The sequence below is a fragment of the Typopeltis vanoorti genome, chromosome 1, assembly GCF_054136105.1.
Source record: "Typopeltis vanoorti isolate ZY-2024b chromosome 1, IOZ_Tvanoo_1.0, whole genome shotgun sequence".
NCBI classification, from domain to species: Eukaryota; Metazoa; Arthropoda; class Arachnida; order Uropygi; family Thelyphonidae; genus Typopeltis; species Typopeltis vanoorti.
Window position 1 is genome coordinate 180,304,642 of NC_143549.1, and position 25,779 is coordinate 180,330,420.

The window sequence follows — 25,779 nt, forward strand, 5'->3', positions numbered from 1 at the left end:
CAATGTGACGTTGCCAAAATATAGGAAGTATATATTAAAGTTTATTTTAATTTATATACCAGTATATGTTGTGAATTCCTTAAGTTATTTAGTAATCATGTGCAACCAACATATAAGCCTTTCTACAAGAATTACATGAATCAAGAGGATTACAAAAAAAAAAAGAAGAAAAAAAAAAGCAACATTTCCTATGTGACAGTTCTCCTCATTAAATTATAGTTTGAGACTCCACTATGTCTCAAAGGGAAAAAGTCCACAAAATCATCATAAAAAAAATAATCAAAATCATCAACAAAATAAAACCAGTTCATATGAAACTGCCCAGTATTTATGGAGTACCTAAAATACAAAAATCTAATATTCCCCTATGCCCTAGTTGATAGCATGTCCTACTTATAAACTTGCCCAATAGTCAGCTAAGTCTCTTGCACCCCTTACTAGCAGCTCCTCTACTTTTGTAAAAAATTCAGTCCATTTCTAATCATTAGTTAAAAATAATTCCATAAAAATTCAGACATAATGATTAGTTTTGATGTCACTTCATTTACTAATGTACCACTAATAGATACTCTTAATTTAATAAAGTCTAAATTTATCCCTAATATTTTTCAATTATTTAAATTAACAATGTATGCAGGTTACTTTACATGGGGAAGAAAAATCTCCAAACAGATTAATGCTATTGCTATGGGTCCCTTAGATAACTTTTACATGGAACACTTGGAAAAAAAAAAACTTAGTACAGCTGCATACAAGCCCCTATTATGGTTACATTTTGTTGATTTTGATTTGCCATTTGGCACCATAACCAAGACACTCTGGATGCTTTTGTCACCTACCTAAACAGCCAAACACCCCAAAATTCACTTCACAGTACAAAAAGAATCTAATAACTGTTTGCCTTTTCTTGATACATTCGTAACTCACCTTTCAGTGGATCACTATCTTTTCCATTTATAGAAAGCCAACACACACACACAGGAAGATATCTACATAAACAATCACATCATCCAGCCCAACAATATGGCATTTTAAAAACAATTATACACAAAGCCAGTGTGATTTGTTATAATGATACAGCTCTTTCCACAGAACTTAAATATCTGCACTACACTTTCTTGGCCAATGGCTACAATTCCTACAAAATAGATAAAATAATTCATAGCCTGATTACTTCTCCCTCCACTAATTCACAGGTACAAAACATTACTATTCCTATTCCCTATGTCAGAGGTACATCAGAAAAGATTGCCAAAGTGTTTAATAAAACATGGCCTTCGCATCACAATCAAATTGCATGTTAAATTAGCAACTCTGATCCACTCTCCTAAGAATAAATCCCATAGTCTAGCATATCCTGGAGTGTATGAAGTTCCTTGTGACTGTGAATCAGCTTACTATGGGAGATGGGAAGATCTGTTAACACCTGCCTTGGATAACCTAAAAACTACTCCACTACTATTATTATGGCAAGTCAGAATGCAGATCAAGCTTTGGACACCCCTTCACTTAGGATTTAGATAGAAGAAAACCAATGTGCTATTTAGAAGTCGTTACAGATCAGAAAGATTATTTTTATTCAGCTCTAGCTATGAAGAATTTTCCTAACCTGAACAAGTATGGCTGTATTAATTTGCCCAAAATTTGGAGACTGTTATCTTGAGATTCAACTCCTACATTGCTGTAATACTTCTTTTTTTTACTACATTAGGGGTGCCAAATTAGTATTTTAGATATCTTTTGTAATTCACAATTTGAATTGTTTCACTTACTCAGTGATGCATGTAAACTATGAGGGTGGTCTGAAAAGTTCTCGGCCTAACAATGAAAAAACAGATTTATAATCTCAAAATTATTTTTATTTTTCAACATATCTCCCTTAAGACCAATACATTTATTCCAGTGATGCTCCAGCACTATTATCCTGTCCCAGTAGTGGTTCTCAGTAAGATCGGCAAAATATCCCTCTACAGCTGCATCACCTTTGCAGGCAGGTGCATTGTCCTGATGAAAGATGATTTTTTCTTCTGCAAAGCGGGTCTTTTCTCACGAATTTTTTCGTCTAGTCCGGTTAAAACATTGGAATAATATTTCCCAGTTATTGTTTTATCCTTTTCAAAATAATTAATGAATAAAATGCCTTTAGCATTACAAAATACTGATGCCATGATCTTTCCTGCTGATGGAACCGAGGCTGTCTTCTTTGGTGCTGAACAACCGGCTTCTGTCCACTGTTTTGACTGCTGTTTGGATTCTGTTTAATGGTGAATCGACGCACAAAATCAGTTTTATTCTTGTTAAAATGCTCCAAGCACTGTTCAGAGTGCTTGGAGCATTTTAAAAAAAAAACCATGCGAATGCGTTTTTGATCTGCTGTGAGCAAATGCGGCACCCATCTTGCGCAAAGCTTTTTCATTTGCAATTCTTCATGCAAAATATATCCTACATGTTCTTTTCAAATGCCTATAGTCTCAGCAATTTCATGCACTTTGACTTGCCGGTCATCCAATACCATATCGTGCACTTGATCAATGATTTCTGGTGTTGTTACACTTTTTGAACATCCTTCACATGGATTATCTTCAACGGCCACATTTAAACTCAGCAGCCCATTTTTTAATTGTTGAAAACGAAGGAGAAGAGGGCCCATAAACTTTTATAAACTTCGAATGAATTTCTTTTGGTGTTAAATGTTCTTTTACAAAGAATTTTATAACTGTATTTATAACACTATACTGAAATTTATCCATTTCAAGGAATACAGACGACACTTTTGTTTCAGACAGCTGTATAAATCAAACTACTTGATAGAACGACTTGCAATTTCACATGGATGCTTATGACAGATGTACCAACTTACAAAAAAAAATCTTGCCGATAGTGTTGCCATCTATGGTTGAGGATGAGAACTTTTCAGACCACCCTAGTATAACAGGCTGCTTTGTGCTCTGAAGATGCTGGTTTGAAATCCAGAAAACTATAAGGCAGTGAATATTTTTTTTTTTCTTTTTTTTTTTTTTCAAGGGTGGGGAGAGTGGTGAGCCATGGGCTCACCACTCTCCCCACCCTTGGCCAATTTCTTTATGGAGACCTTTGAGGAAAAAGCCTTAGCCTCTTCCCCACAAAAACCAACCATATGGCTTCGCTACGTTGATGATGTGTTCGCTATTTGGCCACATGGCTCTGAAACACTCCTCTCCTTCCTTACACACTTAAACAACCAACATGCCAGAATCAAGTTCACCCTGGAAAAAGAAGAAAACAACTGCCTCCCTTTCCTAGACACACTAGCCACCCACCAGCCTGATGGAACTTTGGTTTTCTCAGTTTACAGAAAACCCACCCATACAGGCAGATACATCCACCAACAATCCCCCCCCCCCCTCACAACAATATGGAGTGGTAAAAACACTATACAACAGGGCTAAACAAATCTGTTCTAACAACATAGCCCTTAACACTGAACTAAATCACATCCTCAACACTTTCTCAGCCAATGGCTACCCCCCCAAAAAAATATTAAAACCTACAAACCACAGCCCCCCCCCCCTCCTCCCTCCTCCACAAAAAAGATTACTCTAAATCCATCACCATTCCCTACATCCGAGGCACCTCAGAAAAAATCACCAAAATTCTAAAAAAAAACATGACCTCACCTCCTGTTACAGGCCTTACAGAAAATTGGCATCCCTTATCCGCTCTACCAAAGACCAACCACTTCCCCTAGACCTACCTGGTGTATACCAGGTCCCTTGCAGTTGTAAACTGTCGTACTTTGGCCAAACAGGCAGGACAGCGAATATCAGAATTTCTGAACACAAGGACTACATCCGGTTTTACAAGTATAGCCATTCTGGTCTTGCAGACCATGCTCTGGATACTCGCCACAGAATACGGTGGAAGAAAGCAACAATAATACACCGGAGCAAATATAAATTCGAAAGATTATTTATGGAATCAGCCTCTGCCCTAAGAAACTCTCCAAACCTCAACAAATTTGGTTGTATGCGACTGCCCCAAATTTGGGAGGCATACATCAGCAGACCTTCAGCCCAACGGCCAAGAATGCCTACTTAGCCAGCCAGAGGGCACCATCAGGACTTCTAGGAGAACGATAGCTTCATATCTTCATTCTTAGTTACTGTATTGTTATTGCCTGTGTGCACCTGCCTTTTTGTAAGTTCCTTTAGAAAATGGCAATGTGACATTGCCGAAATATCGGAAATATCTATTAAAGTATAATTTAATTTATATTCGGATCTATGTTGTTTCAATTCCCTAAGTTATTTAGAAATGCATAACCAACGTATAAGCCTGTCTACGAGAATCAAGGCAGTGAATAATCATATTTTTTATAAAATAGTTTGTTTGATGTTGTTAATACTGTTAAAATAAGTTAACATGTAAGCGCTAATAAAAAATCCTAATAGGTATTTGTCACAAATGAGATTTATTTCAATTTTTTTTTTTTTAACTTTGAAAATTAAAACTTTTACAGGTAAACTGTAGACTCAACCATACATTCTTCAAGAAAAAATGAAGCAGTTCAAAAACAAGAACCAAACCTTGGAGTCACAGTTCTAATTTCTGCTCTGAAGATGCTGGATAGGGAAAAAAAAAAAAAAAAAAAAATATATATATATATATATATCTTAGGAAGTTTGATAAATTAATGTATATTTCCTTTTTCTGAGGTTGTTTATACCATGAGGCATTATTATGAAAAAAAGTTTAGAAATGAAGGAAGAGTACTGTAAAAGAAATATAAGATGATAAAGGTGATATGAAAATTGAAGTTAATGATATTCTAAATGTCTGAAGCAATTATTTTGAAAGACTATTTAATGAAACAAACAGTGACTGGTCAGCAGTCAAAAATATTTAAGAGGAATGTAAACAGGAATACATATAACCACTTCAGATAAAAAAAAGCTACCAAAAGCCTAAAATGAGGCAAGGCAGCTTGAATAGATGATATTCAAATAGAAATGTTCAGATATGGAGGAATTTTGCAGAGGCTACGATGAATAATCTAGAGGGCCTGACTGAAGGTTGAATTTCAGATGATTGATGTAGAGATATTCATAAGCATCTTCTTAAGCAAGCTTGCATAAATCTTACCTAGAACACTTAGCAGAGAAACTCGTCTGTAATGCCCAGATTCAGTTTTACTTTGCTAAGTGTTCAGGTAAGATTTTTGCAAGCATGCTTAATAAGAGACTGAGAAAAACTGTGTAAGAGAAACTTGAAAAAGAAAAACCAGGTTTCAGGCAAAATAGAGATTGTTAGCTTTTCACTTTATTATTATTACGTGACACCTCCAAGGAATCCAGTGACTCATCATGGGTGAGGGCACACTACTCCACTTCAACTTACTAGCTCTCTAATCCTCTTACTACACTACATAACTACTACAATAATACAAATGCCATCTACTGTCCACTTTCTTTATGACACTTTACTACAAATAGTTGAGAAATCCTAAGAATACAACAAGGATCTGTACTTAAGTGTTGTAAATTTGGAAAGGCATATGACAAGGTATGCAGAGAAAAGCTCTTCAAAACTCTACACTTATATGAGATTTAAGCAGAACAATACACCGTCAATATTCAAGTTGTAAGTCAGCAGACAGAATTGAAGGAAATACAAACAGAGGTTTAATATAAAATCAGGTGTAAGGCAAAGGTGCACATTATTTTCACTCTTATTAATTATCTATATAGATTATGTTATGAAAGAAAGTGGCATTAAACCTGATATTAGAATCAGAGATATCCAACTTTGCTCTTTGTTATATGCAGATAATGTTGCACTCCTAACCACATCTAGTGCAAGTCTCCAGGATTCTCTATCTAAAATTGTATAACAGCTATAACAAATTTGCCATGAAAATCAGCAACAAAAAGACCAAAACTATGAAAACTTCAGCTGTATTCTGAATGGAGAGCTTATATTTAGGCACCATTTTCAGCAAAGACAGCAAGTTAATTCTGGAAATAGACAAGAGAATAAGCAAAGATATAGTGGATAGCCAGTTGAATAAATTTATATGGAAGAAGAGAGAAATTAGCCACAACACTAAATGCAGTATACAAGACAGTATTCAAATGAGTTTTAAGTTATGGATCTGAGAGAGTTGGGTTAGAAATAAAGAACTTGGTCAAAGATTAGAGACCATTTATGTGTGAATTCTTAAAAAATTTAAGAACCTGAGCAGATGGCATCAGTGGCAGAATTGTATTAAAAATACTTGAACAAAATTTTTCATGACATTCATTTTAATATGAAATGGAGCCAGAAAGATGTTAATAGGATCAACAAAAAAGAAAACACAACACAAGGTCTTGTGTTTTTTGTTCTCTGTTCCTGGTGTGATTTTTTTTTTTTTTTTTTTTGGAAAAGCCAATAGTTTCTGATCTCTCAAATGTTGAATATGAAGAAAGGTCGAGACAATGCAATTTTCAGAAGTCTACTGGATAGGAAGAAGAGGGGTGATATGAGAGATGTACAAATTAGTAAGGGGTTGTTATAGGATTAGCACTGAAGAGGTTTTTTCATAGAATGATGGAAGATGGGGAAGGGGACAAGAGGTCATCCCTGGAAGCTATACAAGGTGGTATCAAAAAGTTTCGAGACTAGGTTTGTAGCACGCCAACAGATGACAGCACAAGGCTGCACGCACAGTCACAGGGAGCACCTACCTTCATAAGTCAGTGTGCCAAAAGACATCGTCCTGTGTACATCGAGAGCTGTGCAACTGATGCTATTCTGACCACCTGGGTTACCACATCTGCGATTTCATCGTGGACAGCAAGTTAGAACAAAGAGCAATATGTGAAATTCACATTTGAAAAAACATGAAATTTGAGGATCATTACCGGCGACGAAACTTGGGTGTATGGGTACGACCCTGAGACGAAGCAACAGTCTTCACAGTGGAAGAGCCCATTGTGGACCTGCCTCGCCTTTTTCATGACCGAAAAAGGCGAGGCAGGTCCACAGTTCGACCAAGTGCATGCTCATCGTCTTTTTCGACATTCGCAGCATTGTGCATTGAGAATTTGTCCTCAGGGGCCAGACCATCAATAGTGAGTTCTACTGCCAGGTTTTAAAGCATCTGAAGGAGGACATTCGGCGAAAGCGACCAGATCTGTGGCGCGCAAAAAACTGGATGCTCCACAATGACAATGCACCCTGTCACCGAGCTCTCCTCACCGTGACATGAGTTTCTTGCCAGAAACAACATGATCTCACTTCCGCACCCACTCTACTCACCAGATTTGGCTCCTGCAGGCTTCGCCCTCTTCCCGAAGATGAAAATTCAGCTCAAAGGCCACCATTTTGACATCACTGCAGAGATCCAGCACGAATCGCAGAAGATGCTTCGAAAAGAAGACTTCCTGGACACATTCCAGAAGTGGAAAGAACGCTGAGAACGCTGTATTGGTATGCAAGGAGACTATTTTGAAGGTGATAGTGTGTAAACGTAGATAAATAAAGTAATTTCTCGTAAACAGAGCTAATCTCAAAACTTTTTGATACCACCTCTTATAAGGAGGGTGTGAGCAAGGGAGTGAGAAGCAGGTTTTTTGCATGGCGAGTTGTGAATGATTAGAACATTACCTGAGAGAGTGGTGTCTGCAGTAAATCTGAATGTGTTTAAGGTGCTGTATGATATGCTGTGTGTATTACAAAAGGGAACTCCTAGATGAGTCTGTGACTCCATGGGGTCTTGGAGTAATAATAATAATCTTATTATTATTATTTTGATAAAATGTTCTGTCATAATGTGTTCTGCTGTCCCATAAGCAAGAACAAACAGCTAAAATACTTCATTGGCAAACTTTGTTTGATTAGTAAGTATTTAGACAGTTGTTAGTATTGCTGGAAGAAAGGTAAGTTTTATTTTTTGGAATATTTTTGAATTATATGAATTTCACCAAAACTTTATTTAGTTAGTGATTACGAGACTGAATGCCTATTAATTATGGATGATGTTAGTAGGTTTTGTAGAGAATTTGTGTATGACGGTAAATGAAGGCAAAAATGGCAGTAAGAATAATCAAATGCATGGGAGGAAAACTGAGTGTGTTGAGCAGTGTTGATTTTACTAAGACAGTTTGTTGTCAGGAGTCTAATATGTATATGTGGGCAAATGTGTTTGTTGAGAGATTAAACAAAAGAAGTGAGAGGATCTGCAAAAATTGTGATATATTAATGTCACTACCGGCTGAGGTGGATGAAACAGTGAGACCAACTTGCACTTCTTACCCATGTTATTAAACGGGTGTTAGAGAATCATATCCAGATTTAGCTGGACGTCTATAGACGTCATGGCCAGTTAGGGAGTTAATAGAAAGTTGATGATTTTAATGAAGTCATGAAGAAGAAGTGAAGAATACCAGACAAAAGGCAGTAATAGATTAAAGACTGAGAATAATATTCAGAATACTGAGTGTGAGAATATGAAAATATGATAGTGAAAAAAAAACAGAAATGATTGAAAATGGAAGGGTGAGTAAAAATGTGGAAGTGAGCCTGACTAACATTGAAAGAGTTGGTACAACTACAAGCAAGGAATAAATCCTGACTGACAGAGAAATAGTGGGAATAAATAATGGAATGCAAGTTCGAAGAATGAAATGAATAAGATCAAAAATGAGATTAGGCATATACGAAATTAAATTAGACGTATGGTGGATACATAGAGAAGACTGTGAAAAAATGACTCAAGAGAGTAGCGCAATACAGAGATTATATTATAAATAGTGTGGTAGAAGAGAGGGTGAATGTCTGCTTTCCAGACCTTGTATATAAAAGTAGAAATAATAAGAATAATTATAAATGAAACATTTTGCTTGGTTGAACAGTGGGAAGGAGTGAAGATAAGAAGCCATCCCTGGAAGTTACGAAAGGAAACTGTGAGCAAGAGGGTGAGGAGTGGTTTCTTTGCATGGAGGGTGGTTGAACCATGGAATGCATTGCCTGCTGGAGTGGTGAGAGCGAGAACAGTCAATGAGTTTAAGGAGTGGTATGATAGACTTTGTGTTTCTTAGGGGGGGGACCTCCCTTCGACGAGTCTTGATATACTGTGTTTCTTAGGAAGGACCTCCCACAATGAGTCTTTTGACTCCATGGAGGCCTGAATAATAATAATAATTTATTAAAATTATACCAAGTACAGGTATCCCTCAATTAACACGGTTAATTAATCCCTCGATGTTACTGCGTATATCAAAATTGCGTTAATCAAATATAATAATCAATGGTAAAGGGTACAATTCGTCCATGATCAATTACTGTACTAATAGTTCGTTTTATATGGTACTCTTTTAGGAAAGATAAAAAATGAATGCAAAGTAAATGTTTAATAAATGCTTGTACCTACATTAGTTACAGCATTTTTTTTTATCAAAGGAAGTTATCAAGAGTCGTTTGAACAGTTTTAGTTTTTTCTCATCGGCATAAATTCTACGATAACAAGCAAAATGACTCTCCAGACCTCGGCAAACAAGCATTCTTCAATTATCATCTGGATCCATATCCATTACTTGTTGCTTAAGCGATTCTAAATTGTGAAATATTCCATCCAGTTCTTTGATTGTCATTTCCTTTGGAATCTCATTTTCACATTCCATTTGTTCGTTGTCTTCATATGTGCGTTGTTGTTCAATTTCAAGAAGATCATTGTCACTGAAATCTTTTGAATTTGAATCCAATAATTCTTTAACATCTTCAGCATCAACACCATCAAAACCAAGGTCTTCACCAATTGCAATGATTTCTTCGACCATGTTTTTCACAGGATTTCGAAAACCACCTAAGTAATTAGAGCATTCTGGCAAAAGGTTTTTTCAAACAGTCTCATGCAGCTAGAAGACACTTGATCCCACAAGTCATGAATGTTTTCAATTGCGTGTTTAATGTTAAATTTTTTCCAAAATTCTTGGAGCGTAATTGCATTTTCTCCCGTTGTTGTTTCTACTGCCTTCGAGAATGTCTTTTTAAGAAAACAGTCTTTGAAAGTTGCAATGACGCCCATGTCCCTAGGTTGTAGCAATGATGTCGTATTTAGTGGGAAAAATAAAACTTTCACATTCTTGCACAGATCATTAAAAAAATTTGGATGACCAGGTGCATTATTTAAAAGCAAAAGAGCTTTGAAAGCTAAGTTATTCGGGCAAAAATAAGACTTAAACCAATCTTCGAATAGACTTTGGGTAACTCAAGCCTTCTGATTTGCCTGCCAAATTACAGGTAAAGAGTTCTTGTTACATCCTTTTAATGTTCTTGGGTTCTGAGTTCAATAGACAAGCAGCGGCTTCAATTTAAAAACTCCATTAGAATTCCCTCCAAGCATAACAGTTAAGCGATCTTTTGATACTTTATAGCCACGCTGCGCTGCTCTTTTTTTTGAAATAAAAGTTCTAGATGGCATTTTTTCCCAATAGAGGCTGGGTTCATCTACATTGAAAATTTGGCGGTAATAATCGTCATTGGGTTCTGGGAGCATGACCCCTTGCTCTGGTCTCTCTAGCCAAGTGCTGAAATATTCCCCAGCATTAATCCTATAAACCCTTTAAGTAACTTAAATGTTTCTATTATAGCCCCTCTTTTTTGCCTATCAACCAACTTCTTCATTTGTACACCCACAAATAGTATGAACATTCCACAGGTGAGTAGTCTGTGGAATGTTCCATAGGAAACATTCCAAAGACTACTCACCATCTTGATTGCTTACCTCTGAACCCTCTCCACCATTTTCTCATCCCCAAGAAACCCGAGACCAGAAACCCAGATGTGGATGTATCAGGGTCTTATAAAGAGGAAAAAACAAATTTCTTATCTCCACTTGTTAGTGTATTCTTCAATAGCTAAGTAATCTTATGAGCTAACTTAGCAATATGTCTTCAAAAATTCAACTCTCTGTATACCACCACCCCAAAATCTGTAGCTGCGTTTGTTTCCTGGAGTACAGTTCCATCAATGTGGTATTTATTTCTCCCCATTTATTCTAATTTGCAAAACAGAGCTCCATGTGGTATTCAGTCAAATGCCATTGCAAAATCCAGCAGAATCATCACATTTCCTCTATCCAACTCAACTGTCACTCTATTATAATAATTAGTAAATTACTAAACATTGAGATCCTTTACAAAACCATGCTGCCCCTCATAGAGTAACATATTCTTATCCACTCATTGCTGAATTCCCTTTTTACTGATTTTTCCAGTGCTTTTACCACTACTCCTGAGATACTGATTGGTCTATAATTTGCTACTGCAGTCTTAGAACCTCTATTATGCAAAGGAATTATTTTGCTCTCTTTACATTCCCTTGGAACTCTACTAGAACTGAGACTTAAAGAGTCTAGTCCAGAGGAATTGCCAGTTCCCTTGCACATTTCTGCTAAACAAAAGCTGATATCCCATATAACCCCAAAACTGTATTTACATTGAGATTCTGCAATATCCTAAGAACCTCCAATTCATCCATCTCTGTTCCCACATAAGTTTCTATCACAAACAGTATGTTACATCCTTAACTTCACTTGTATGATATACCATTGCAAAATGGTGACTCAGCAAACTCAGCTATTTTATCTGCTTTTGTAACCTCAGTGACCATCAGAACTCATTCAAGTTATTCTTCCATAGTCATTCTTCCTGTTACTTGCCAGAAAGCGAAAGAACTCTTTGGGATTTCCTTTGGCCTGCTCAGCTAGGTACTTCTCATAATATGATTTTGCCTTCCTTGCCATGCTGGTCACCTCTCTCGCCTGAGCATTGTACTGTTCATAAGTTTCATGGTCCTCTTTCTCCTTATATATCCTCCACAGTATTTCCTTTTTCTGAAGCTTATGCTTAATGATATTATTCATCCATGTAACTCCTACCCAATTAACCCTCTTTACCTTAGGTATATAATTTAATATAGCTTTCCATAGATGCCCCTTAACTATCTCCCAAGCACTACTAATATCCTTCTCTCAGGATTTTATGCCACGGCATAGCTTCCTCCTAAGCATGTCACAATCACCTGCCTTCTGGTTTCACATACACCCCTTCTTGACAGAATATTTCTCATTTTTTCCAATCTCTGTGTAGTCACATTCCTCAATCGGAGGCAATGTGGCCACCTTAGTTATGGATAGCTCTTTTGATGCTATGACCAGGTCCAATACTCCTGCACCTTGAGTCTCCCTCAATTGCATGCTGCCTCAAATAATTATCTCTCAGTAAGTGTACAAATTCAATTTCCTTCCTTCCATCTTCCAATCTATATCACCATAGTTGAAGTCTCCTATAATAATCACTCGACCTGAGCAGAATTTTCTGATATGTGTCTTCCAAATCATCTCTGGAACTCCCCCGCCCCCCCTCCCGGCCTATAACAGCAACCAACCGTATATTTTGTCTTATTAGCCTTGATCTCACACCAGACTGCTTCAAATGAACAGCTACCCTCCCACCTATCTCCTATTCTTTTTAGCTGCAATTCATCTGTTATCATCAGCAGTACCTCTCTTCTCTATTTTTCCCTGAAAATACTAAATCCTTCACATTCTATCCCTGTAACTACATCATCTGTTGTTAGCCACGTCTCATGAGATTGTACTAACCAATGCCAAAAACTCCCCCTCTTGTTTTTGATACTTATGGCATTAGTATGTAGAAACTGCAGCATCCTTTTAGGACCCACCCACCTTTACTTCCTAAATTGACTACTCTATTCAATATTTTTGCTTGAGAGACTAGATTCTGCACTTGTTGGTCATTTCCACACTCACTTGCCTCACAAGTGCCTTCACATACCTGAACCTGTATTCTTCCTAACTGATTAGGTTTTCCTGAATTTGTGCTTCAGTATGCATGGTGAACACAGTATCTCTCTAGTCACCTAATACCAAAACCATTTAGATGCAGTATGTCAGATTTATATAAATCCTTCTTTCCATCAAACACAGGTCATAGGTTCACAAACTCCATATCATTCCGTCTGCACAATCTGCATATTGATTTGTTTGCTATCAATTCCCTCCTCCTCAATTCACCTTTATCATAGCATGGCAGGAGACTGACAATCTTCACCTTCTCGCTCTTCATTTTTGCTTCATCAAACAGCTCCTTCACATCCTCTATCATTGAATACTTCTCACCTCTCAGATCATTAGTGCCAACCAAGACAGTTCTTTCACCTTACCTTTTTGCATCTGGCTGGCATAACTAATATCATTAATTTTTGCACCAGGGAATGAATAATGGAATGCAAGTATTGAAGATTGAAATGAATAAGATGAAAAATGAAATGAGCATATACAAAATGACTAGTAATAAATAAGTAAAACAGCTTAAAATCTGAGTAGAAAAACTAAGTTATTCCTAAAACATACATAAAAACAGATTTTTAAAAACATATTTACAATAAGTTAAGCTGAAAGTATAAAATTTATGAGATGGTAAAGGTTAATTCTCTCTAAAGAACTCTGTGCAGGCTAGACTGCCATAATTTAATTTCAGGCTTAATTTGATAGAAATTATTATTAGTCTCTCTCTTTTTGTCCCAGGATGGCTGCCACTGGCTAAAAGCTTTTATCTGATAATCTGTGTATGGTACATTCACATGATAGATGTTTGAAAAACGAGCTTACCTTGCCGCAGTAACTGCAGCCTTGTTTCCTTTAATTCCAACCTAGCTTGGATTCCAATAGAAGTGAGCATACATCAAAGTGTTGCTTCTATAAATGAAAGAGGAGGTGTTGAATTCGAGAGAGAGAGCACTACATGTTTTTAGAACTCTAGCCTTCTTATCACCTGAAAAGAACTTCCTGTGTCTGAATATATTATGCACTTTTGGTATCAATGCAATCTGATTTATTTTAGTGCAAGTTATATCACATACAACTGGGATTTGTGCAGAAATAATGTTGTCTGTGAAGCAGCAGAAGATGGGTCTGATTTTGAGCCACAAATACAAAATCAGAGTAATCAGTTCTATGAGTTTCAAAGAGCTACTAGTAGACAACAGGAGCAAAAATATCAGTAACCTGCTGAAAGAAAAGCTACATGCTGGCATATATGAGTGCCACAGAGGAAGTGTGTTTGGTGGCATCTGACCTATCTACTGAAATCTCAAGAGCTTATAGGAGAGTTTAATCTGCAAACCAAAGAGTTTTATGGCAGTTTGCAAGTGTTGTAAAGATTCTTCCACTGTGAAAGGATATGCAGGGTAACCTCGCAGAAATTTTATTTTTGTTAGTGATAAAGCAACAAAGGTGATTCCATTTGATTCAATGTACAGACCAGAAATAGGTTATGCATGAAGTTGCAATTCTGATGGCTTGATGGTGAATAGGGTGTAGCCATTGCAGTGCACTCTTCCTCGCAGAAGCATAGACTTCAAACCGATAATAAAATTTTGATCTTATTAATGCCCTGTACAAACCAAGCAAAGAACATCTGTCAACACTCCAATGAGTGCATAGAATGTTCATTACTTTATGGCACTAGTCTCATAATGATGTATTTGAGGGAGGAAACTGGGTTTGCTGTCAAATAGGAGTCCCAGGAACTTAGTTTCTAGAGCAACTGGGATTAATGATGGTACTAATCAGAGTTCTGGGTCAGGATGAACATGTCTGTAACAAAAGTGCACCCAAACTGTTTTCTGCTGTGATAATCTAAACCCACTCACAAGCACCCCATTTTGAGAGATGGCCAATGGCTCACTGCAGCTGTCTTTCTGTGACCCTCATATTACATGAATGACAGAAGATGGTGAAGTCCTCTCCATAGAGAGAACTGCATACTGCTGGAGGAAGTTATTCTATTATTGAGCTGATCTTGATTGCAAAAATTGTGGCACTTTAAACTGAACCTTGTGGGACTCCATTCTCTTGGTTTTAGGAGATTTTCAGTTAGATAAGAAATTCTTGATAAAAACAGGAATATTTCTGTCCAAGAAATATTCCAAATTATATAGGTCTTTCAGTATTCCAAATCTCCAAGCAGTTTCATATACTTTTTCCGTATCAGAGAAAACTAATACTACATGCTCACATTTTAGGGAAGCATCTCTAATGGATGCCTCCAGCAAGACAAGATGATTAGCAGTAGAATGATATTTTTGGAGAAAAATGGTTGTTTCTCTTGAGAAACAACCATTTTTCTCCAAAAATATCTGAAATAATAAAAGACACGAGTTGATCATTTTTTCTATAATTTTGCACAAGAAGCTGGAGAGGGAAATTGGGCAGTAGTTATCTTTTGATTTTAGATTCTTTCCTAGCTTGGAAAGGCAACAATAATTGACTTTTGCCAGGTATCTGGAAATATGCACTCACAGAAGATTCTGTTGTAAAGATGCAAGTTAATCCATGGATTATGGTGACTAATGTTTTACCATTAGTCACCATAATCCATGATGGATATTTTCTGGTCAACCAACAGTTGGATGGCATTTAAGCAAAGTAGCTTTCAATTCTTCTTCAGTGAAAAGCCTGTTGTATTCTTCAGCAATTCAAAGAAAACATGATTTGTTGTTTTTCTGCTTTTCTTTTTTGGGCAAGGAAGATACTAGTTATGTTTTTGCAAAGTTCTTCCTTAAGTGCATTGGCAGGTTGATGTTGGATCAACAACTGTGCAACCATTGGGTTCAGAGATAGCAGAGCTGCTGGAAGGTATATCTGCCCTTCATCTTCTGGATATTGTCTCAGACTTCTTTAGTGTTGGTTGTTGTTCTTCTTATGCTGGATGTATACTGGATCCAGGATTTCTTTTTGGCTTTGAGGCCAAATGTGTTCTGCTTGAGCATGTTTGAAAGAAATCAGGTTTTTTGTAGTTGGGTATATTCAAAATATACCCAAAGCTTTCTTCTGAGCTACTTTGGCTACTGTGCAATCATTGGCTGAGTGGTCAGCACATTCGCTCTCTAGCTAAAAGGCTGTGGGTTTGAATCCCACTGTGGGCATGGATGTTTGTGAAAATACTAGTGGTGATGATGGGTGGTAGATGGAATTGATATAGATGATGGTGATAATTGCTGGTTAGTTGTAGTTGGTGGAGTGGGTGCCTCCCCCCCTTGATGAATCTTTGGACTCCCTGGAGGTGTTACATAATAATAATCATTACACCATGGCTTAAGGAAACGTGGAAACTGACTAGATGTTTTAGGAGTTGCACTTGTGGCAGCTTGTACAATACATTCTATCACATGATTCACTGCTGAGTGGTTAGTGCATCCGCTCTCCAGCCAAGGGGCTGCAGGTTCGAATCCCACTAAGGGCATGGATGTTTGTGATTGTCCTACTAACCAATTACCATATGTACTGCTGAGACCTATGTCCTGGTACAGTATGACCTTTGATGTCTTTGCACCATAAAAAATCAAATAAAAAAAAAATTAAAAAATCACTGCATCAATGAAGCCAGGAGAGTTGACCATTGCAAGGACATTGATGGCCACGTAGGAAGGCAGATATCACTGGAGAGCGATCACTCCCAAATAAATTCTCCTCAGTTTCCCATTTGAAGAGTGGGAAATGGGAGGGTGTCTATGGCAGTGAATGTTTGGGTAGCATATGAAAGAAGGTGTTGCTTCCTATGTTTAAGAGGGAGAAATTGTTGCATATGGTCAACAAACTCTTCCTCTGATGTTTGTTCGAACACTTCCCCACAGAATATTGCATCCATCCATGGTGGTAACTGCAGTATGATATCATCAAGGTCATCTTGAGAGATATCTGAAACAGGACGGATGTACATGCAGCATACTATTAAGAGAGTTTTGACTGAGAGTCAGACAGCAATCACTTCAACAGTTGTATTGAGTGATACTTGCTGGTAGAGAGTATGGTTGCTGATGAGAATAGTGCCCCCCCCACTATGGGCAGGTCTATCCCCTGTCCTGTATGAATGATAGTGGTATTTTGTAAGGTGGGATATTCTCTTGGGTTTAGGTATGTTTCCCTGCAGACAGAAGCATATTGGTTTATACATCTGCATGAGGACTTTGATGTCGTTGATGTTTTGACAGAATCCATGACAGTTCCATTATAGGAATGTTTTCATTATTTCTTTTTGGTGGTATCTGGCTTCCATGTTCAGCAGTTTTGCTTTCATTAGCCTTGGATTTTTTCTTTTTATAGGACTGAGTATGGCCAGTATCCATCATTTCATCTCATCAGGAAAAATATCCAATACATCGTACATATTGTATTCTTCTAAGGCAATAGGTTTTATCTTCTTCAGGGATAACAGAGATATTCATGGTATCTGAAGATTGTGCATCTATTACACAGTCTCTAGGTATGGCTTTGACTATCTGCAATGCATGTCCCAATATCTTTTTTTTTTTTATTTAGGTGGCAGGACCATCTTTGGCATGTATTTGGGATTGAGTTCATATTGAATGGTCGCCATCATTTGATCAAAGAATTATGTAGAGAGTATGACTGCTGATGTATTTACCAGATACATTGTACAGGGATGTTATGACTGTTTGAACATGATATAAAAATGTCTGTTTGGATCCCTATTGACACTTTTTTTACAGTTGCCTTCTCAGCATAAGAGGGCTTACCAGATGTTGCTGCCATTTTTTATGGTATATTGCCTCTTCACCTCCTAATAAGTGAATGTGGTGAATGCTAGGGAAATTATTGCCCATGACAGGCAAATAACCATTAGGCTACTCACTGTACAGCTTGGTCAGTAAGTAAACAGCCAGATTAATCTTAGAAACAGATTTGCACAAAGATTTCTTTGAGGTTTGTGCTGCACACGTTGACACACAGAGAGAGAGCTCTAGGTTGCATGCTTTCAAAATTTCATCCATGCCGTTGATCAAGATTGTGATATGTTGCAAAGAATTGCCACCAGTGATGAAAGTTGGTGTTTTCAGTTTGATCCAGAAATGAAACGCCAGATCATGGAACATCTTCGCCCAAGCAGAAGAAAGTCAGGTTTCAAAAAATCACGTGTCAAGACAATGGTCATTGTTTTTTTCGATGCTGCTGGAATTATCTACCACAAATTTATTTCCAAGGCCCCCACACTGAACAGTCAGTATTATTTACGAGTAATGCAATGTCTGTATGCTTGCATGTGAAGTATCAGGAAAGAACTGTTCCACAAGAATGATTACCTTCTTTTGCATGACAACAGACCTGCGTACTGCCTGTGAAGCAGTTTCTAGCTTTGAAGTCAAATCTAAGTGATCAAACATTCCCCCTATTCACCAGATTTGACTCGCATAGGCTTTTTCCTCTACTCAAAGATGAAGTGAGCCTTGAAAGGGGTGAACGCTTCAGCAACATCGAGGACATCCAATGAAGTGTGATCTAGACACTGAAGGAGGTTCCCGTTCAGGACTTCCACTGTTCAAACACCTATATGGCAGATGCAAACGTTGCATGGAGTTGGAGGGAGATTATTCTGTGTAACTGACAATCTCAAACAGAGTCTTTCGTTTTGATATAACAATTGTTGTCTCATTACTATATCGGATCATCATCATTAAATCCCTGACATATACCCTCAAGGGGTGTGTACAGGAGTACCACATGAAAAATTTACATCGTTACTAGCTTCCTAACTACAATTTTCCTCCAAATCAATCTATTACCTGTCAAGACTCCAACATTATCAGATCTTATGTTTCTATCTTCTAAGGCACTTTTTACCATATCAATCCACCTATATCTTGGTCATCCCCTGGGTCTTTTTCCTGCTGACCTGGCAGAGAACACTTGTTTTGCTAATCTTTCCTCTCCCATTATGTTTAAGTGACCATACCATCTGAAATTAGCTCTGCTAACACATTTCTAGATGCTAACAATGTCAATTTTTTCCTAGTATCCTTGTTTTTAATATAATATTGCCATTGATGCCATCTGTTCATGCCTCTAATCGTTCTCGGGACTCTCATATCTGCGGTCTCTAGTCTTTGATCAAGTGTTTTACTTCCAACCCAGTTCTCAGATCCATAAGTTAAAATTGGTTTGAACACCATCTTGTATACAGCTAATTTAGTGTTTTTTGACTAATTTCTCTCTTATTCCATATACATTTATTCAGTTGACTTCCTAACATATTTATTCATTTGACTTCCTACCATAGCAGCTTTGTTGATTCTGTTGTCTATTTCCATATTTAATTTACTATTTTCACTAAAAATTCTGCCCAAGTAGCTGAAATGTTTTACTTGTTCTATAGGTTCTTCATTTACAACACAGTTGATATTTTCAATGATTCTGCCTATTTTCATTGTCTTTGTCCTTCATACCATACCTATTACAACAGTTATTCAATTTAGTCAGGGAATCTTGCAGACTTGTAGTGGATTTATTTAGAAATATAACATGATTTGCATAAAGCAAAGAGCTGACATTAACAGCTCCAATTTCAATATCAGGTTTAATACCACTTTCCTTCATAACGTGATCCATATAGATAATAAATAACAGAGGGGATAATGTACATCCCTGTCTGACACCAAATTTAACATTGATGGTATGCACTAAAGTGACTCTCTCTCTTCCAGGATATTGCCCTTCCATAAACAACTAGCTGATACTTACTATTCAATTTAAAATCCAATCCACTGATCTATGGGAGAATGCATGATACATTGCAGAGTCAAATGGAGTCTAGAGAGAATAATAATAGAAATGGTGCCAATGTTTCTTTATATTAAAGGCCAGGAGTATCAGGAATAAGGGAAGTGAATTGGTGGCACTGACAGCCTCAGCATGTTCAAAGATTATTGAAATCAGTGAAACATAGTTGAGAGAAGATGATGTCCTAACAGGAATAGAAGTAAAACATTAATTTTTTTTTTTTTTTGGCAGTAAAGGAAAGGCAAATGGAGGTAAAGTGTTACTTATGATAAGTGATGAGTTCAGTTCTCTCTGAGTGAAGAATATAGAAATAAATAGCACAAATACTTTTGAAAGTGTATAGTGTGAGGGTGATGTTTAGGCAGATCTGTTTGGTGAGGTGAATGTTAAGCAAGTGATCATTGTGAAAGATTTTAAATACAGCAGTATAAATTGGACTGAGAAAATAGCATACAGTAGAAAGGAAATGAAATTTCTGGAATTTTTGAGGATCTTGTCTCCCTTCCCATTGGTGAGAGTGCCTATCTTATCTTGGAGGCTGAATAGACATGCAGAAATATACAGGAGAAAGGCATTTATGTGAATTATAAGACAGGTCACTATAATAACAGCCTTAGAAATCAGCTAGGGGTAATTCTATCAATGAAACATTACAAAGGAAAGATATCAGCAATGCATGGGAGCTAGCAAAGAAATATTTTATTGATGGATGAATATATTATATTCAGCCATTTTACTCCTACAAGGTAGGAGTAAAATGTAGGAGTAAAATAGAGGTAAAATGTTGAAGAAGTCACTGTGGATGTAAACATGAATGTTGGTAACAATCAGTTGCATGAGGGGTACAAGGAGTAGGCTATTAGCCAATCAAGCTAAGAAAAATTTTAGTTCTTTTGAAATGTGGTAAGTAGAAGAAAATGACTATGGGAGGATGATGCTAGTTGATTACACTGGCAGATTGGTAACCGATAAGGAGGATATAGCTGAATTTTCAATGATCACTTTATCAGTGTATTTCGTCCTCGTGATAGCAACATCAGAAGCCAGAAGGTAAGACAGAGGAGAGTTCATGGAGGAATGGTGAATGAGTAGGAAGTATATGAGGAAATAAGTAAACTTGCTATTAATAAAGCAATGGGATTTGACAGTATATCACCATCTGTCTTAAAGAAATGCTCTATGGAATTAATGGCACCTTTGGCACAACTATTTAACATGAGTCTTATAACAGGAAGAGTCCCAAAAGAATGTGAAGGTGGGAAAATATGTTCTACTTCACAAGAGGAAGGGGGGGGGGATAAGACTAAGCTACAAATTATAGGCCAATCTAGAATTGTAGTAAGGATATTAGAGAAGTGGGGGAGTGGTTAGGGGAGGTCATGATTCAGCAATCTGCTTACATATTACAAGGTGACAAATTCACCCGATAAAGAAGATGTACATACAGTAGTGCACTTGGATTTTTCAAAGGCCTTTGATAGAATGCCACATGACCAGCTAGTAGTTAAACTGAAATAGATGGGATTAGATAAAAAAATAATAAGTTGGATAGCTGACTGGGTGTTGGACAGGTATCAGCAGGTTCTATATGGAGGAGTGGCATCTCAAAAAAAGGAAGGTCACCAGTGGAGCACTGCAGGAATCTGTTTTGGGACCATTATTGTTTAACTTGTAAGTTAATAACATTGGGTCTCGCTTATCTGGAGATGTGCAGCTGTTTGTTGATGATACAAAGTTGGAAAGGGGCTAAGAGAAGTAGAGCAGATGTTGTGGCCTTACAGGAGAAACTGAATAGATGTGCATCAGCAAATGAGTGGAGTTATCAATTTAATGTTGCAAAGTCTTGAAATTTGGTGGGCTAGGTTGGGATGCAGAATATACAACTGATGGAGAAATTTTGGAGGAGATGAGAAATCTGAGAGTGATGGTGGACAGACACTTGAAGTTTAGAGGTCACATTGCTAAAATTGTGAGTGAAATTGAAATAACAAGGAGGACATTGACGTGCAGAAGTAGAGCAGATGTTTGGTTCCCTTGTATAAGGCTTTGATTGGGCCATATATGGAATACTGTGCAGAGATTTGGCACTGTTTTTTTTTGGGGGGGGGGGGGAGATGAGAATAAACTGAAGGTTTACAGAATGTTAGATATGAGGAGAGATTGAGAGAATGCAATTTGTAGAGCCTTGTAGAACTTATAAGTTGGTGAGGGATTGTTACCAGATTAATGCAGAAAAGATATTTCGTGCATTAATTGTTTATAATTGTATATAATAGGAGGGTTGAGCAGGATGGTAAGAAGTAGTTCTTTGCATGAAGAGAGATTGGTGAGTGGAATGCATTGTCTGAAAATGGGTGGCCATGGAAACTCTGAATGGATTTAAGTCACAGTTCGATGATCTTTTCACATGAAAGAGCATAGACCATTGTAATGAGTCCTTAATGACATTTGTAATGAGTCCTTTGACTGTAAGGAGGTTATATGTTAATAATAATAATAATGAAACAAAGTGGGAGAATCAATTAGAAAATTCAGTTTACAATTAATTTTATTCTTAATAATAATTATTATTATTGTTTAAATTATTGTTTCTGTAAATATCCCCCATGATGGCAAACATTACAACATTGGTTAATTATGATGTCATGCCTAATGAATATGCTGTAATATGAACAACAGTAAATTAAATTGAATTAAACAGTTTCTTTTTAGTGAAGTAACTTCACTAGAAAGAACAATGTTGATGGTAGGCTACTGAGAGGCAAAACAAATGATCACGATATTTAATCTACATATTCAAAATAGCCTAAATTTCAAATGGTTAGCATTTGTGATATGATAAAATTTGTTAAAGATCTGAATGGAATTTAAAAATTTCATATTTCTAATTAGCAATCCTTGACTTAGGTTATTTTAACGTAGATCATATTAATATAGTTGATACATATTAATAACAGTTGATAAAATAAAAATTTATCAATTCTTTCTTGTAGACCATATTGAATAAGTAATTAAAGCTTCAGGAAATAGCTGATAATGTTTTTTTAATTTTTTTTTATTTATTAAGAGTGCTTTAAGTAGCTTAAAAACTGAATGCAAAATAAGAGAGAGAGAATGATTAACTCTACCTGTGACTTCCAACAAGGTATTACTATATTTTTACTATTTTTTTGACTACACTGTCTATCACTTTCTGTATTATTCTGGCAATTGCAGTTTTCACCATTAGCAGCATTGCATGTATCACCATGGCCATGGCACTCGCACCTTTAAAATATAATATATTGTTATTTAGAAAACTGACTGTCAACATGTACTCATGTCAAATTAAAAATCAAAGTCTAAGACTACTAGTAAGTATTTCCAAATGGAATATATATTACAGAGCTTTCAAAAGCAGCAATTCTTCATCATCATCAAATGCCTGGTATATACCTTCAAAGGGTGTACAGGATATGATAGTACTACATGAAAAATTTACATCATTACAATTTTCCTCCAAATCAGTCTGTTACCTGTCAAGACTCCAATATTATCAGATCTGATATTTCTGTCTTCTAAGGCACCTTTTACTGTATCAATCCACCTATATCTTGGTCTTCCTCTGGGTCTTTTTCCTGCCAACCTGGCAGAGAACACTTGTTTTGCTAATCCTTGTGTTGCAGCAGCAGCAGCAATTGGTTTAGGCTTTATTTAAAACCATTTTGTTTATTGCAGACCTGAAGAGGGCTTGAAATGTTTAGTTTCTTGGGTAGGGTTAGTCCACACAGAATACTAATATACTATAGGCTTATATCTTTCATGTGGAAACACTGGGAAGCGGTCCAATGATAAGCAGGACTCTCCAATTGGTTGGAGAGTCCTGATATTGGAGAGTTCTGAAGAAAGGTTAAGGAAATGTAAACTGTAGAGTTTGGTGGATAGGCAAAAACAGAGGTGATATGATAGACATTTAAGTTAGTGAAAGATTATAAAAGGAGTAGAAGGCGAAGGGAAGAACAAGAGAACATCCTTGGAAGTTGTGTAAAGGTGTGGTGATGAAGAGTGTGAGTAGTAGATATTTTTTACATGGCTGGTTGGTTTATGGTTTATTAGCACAAGAACAACAAAGATTACAGCAATTCACAAGGTCAAAGGTTACAGCAATACATAAATAGTCAAAGACAAACTAGTAAACAATATGCATCTACAAAAACCAAGCCAAGGAATGCAGCATCTACATATAAATAAAATTACAACAGTACATAAATAGTCAAAGAAAAATTAGTAAACAATAGCATGCACAAAAATCAAGTTTAGCAATGCAGTATCTACTAAAAAACAAAATCATAGCAAAGTTCATAGCAATACACAAAGTCAAAGACTACAGCAGTACATAAATAGCCAAAAAATAAAATAGTAAATAATATGTATGTACAAAAATGAAGTTAAACAATGCAGTATTATATATAAATAAAATTACAGCAAAGGTTACAGCATTACATAAACAGTCAAAGAGAAATTAATAAATAATATGTATGAACAAAAATTAAGTTAAGCAATGCAGTATCTACATATAAAAAAAAATTACAGTCAAATGTATTGTATAAATTAATTTGTTGTAGAAGGTTAAAAACATCAGGCAATCTGTCTGAATGTATGTGGCTTGACTAGATCAGTAAAGATTTCATTCCTCTCTCATATAAAGTGCTAGCACTCCACCAGAATATGACAAACAGTATAATATGCTTATTGCATTTCTCACACATGGGAGGGTGGGTCATCAGCCCTCAGTAAATAAGAATGTGTAAGATGACTACAACATATGCATAGCCTAACAAGAACAACTTCCTCTCTTCTCGTTCTACATTAACAAGAATGCTAATGCTTAATTTGATATAATTTGTTTGTCAATGCTTCCTACCACAATGACTACCATTGGGCAATTAGCTTTGATCTTATAAACTGTCTGCAGTCGGTGTATGGTACTATCAAACAGTATACGTGGAGAAAGAATGAGCTGATCTAGCAGTACAGTCTCATTTCCCTTAATTAAAATGTCACTGGGAATCCAGCACAACTGAATGTCAAAATTAAGGATTTTCATTCTGTGGAACAGGTTTAACATCTCACACAGCACTGGATGTGGATTATACATAGGAAAGAGGCTTCTCCTGAAAGGAGACAGCCTGTAAAGTGCTGAATGAGTCTGTATAAATTATACACTTTTGTAGCAGTTTTCTTTTATATGCACAAGTGCAAGCTGAAATGCATGCAATTCTGCTGTATAATTACTGCAATCGGGTGGGATCTGGTTGGAGATAGTAATGTCAGGAAAAACAGTAGTAGCACAGCCAACACAGGTATCAGTTCTTGAACTACCAGTATAGATGGGCAAGAAATCAGAGTGGGCTGCTCTGTGTATGCATTAAACAATTGCAGGTACACAGATGATGGAGTATGACACTTCTGTAGTTGATATAGGGAGAGGATGGAGTGCAAACCTGCCATGGATGGATGCTGCTATGTTTGGTATGGGCAATGCTGTCAGCATTCATGCCAACAGCTTGCATAGTTTCTTTAACATACATACCAAAAGGATGCATGGGAGTCTGACATGTGTGATATTTAGCATCCGAATGCAGATAAAAGAGACTAGTACATGTAAGATGATCTGGAAGACTATGTTTATGGCATAATTAAGAGACAACTGTTTCCATCTTAGTGATAGAGCCAGTTCATTTGCTTCAACATAAAGATATTGAGTGGGTAATGCTCAAAAGGCACTAGTAGTTATCCATATACCCTGATGATGATGAATGGGATCCAATTATCGCAGGTTATTCTGCATAGCAGAACCATAGACTTGAGACCCATAATCCAGCTTTGAATGTATAAGTGCACCATAAAGATGAAGCAATGAAGATCGATCAGTACCTCATTCAGTAAAGGATAGAGTGCAAAGGAAATTCAAAGCTATCTTGCACTTTTCTTTTAGTTCATGAACACGTGCAAGGAATGCAAGTTTTCTGTCAGAGATGAGTGTCAAGAACTTGGCTTCTGTTGCTACTGGAATAACAGTTTATTCCATTACTTAAGTATAAAGAGCTAATAAGCTTCATTTCGGCAATGAAAACATTATTTAAATTAAGGGGATATTAAATCCCACATAGTTTTAA

General features: G+C 36.7%; 1 protein-coding gene across 1 annotated transcript in view; it reads right to left on the minus strand.

Moving 5' to 3' along the window:
* Megf8 (multiple EGF like domains 8) overlaps positions 1-25,779 on the minus strand; it is a 752,012-nt gene that overhangs the window by 18,796 nt on the left and 707,437 nt on the right. Inside the window, exon 35 of the mRNA XM_090404705.1 lies at positions 22,750-22,888. Coding sequence (XP_090260831.1) covers positions 22,750-22,888 — 139 coding nt within the window. The remainder of the gene's footprint in view (positions 1-22,749; positions 22,889-25,779) is intronic.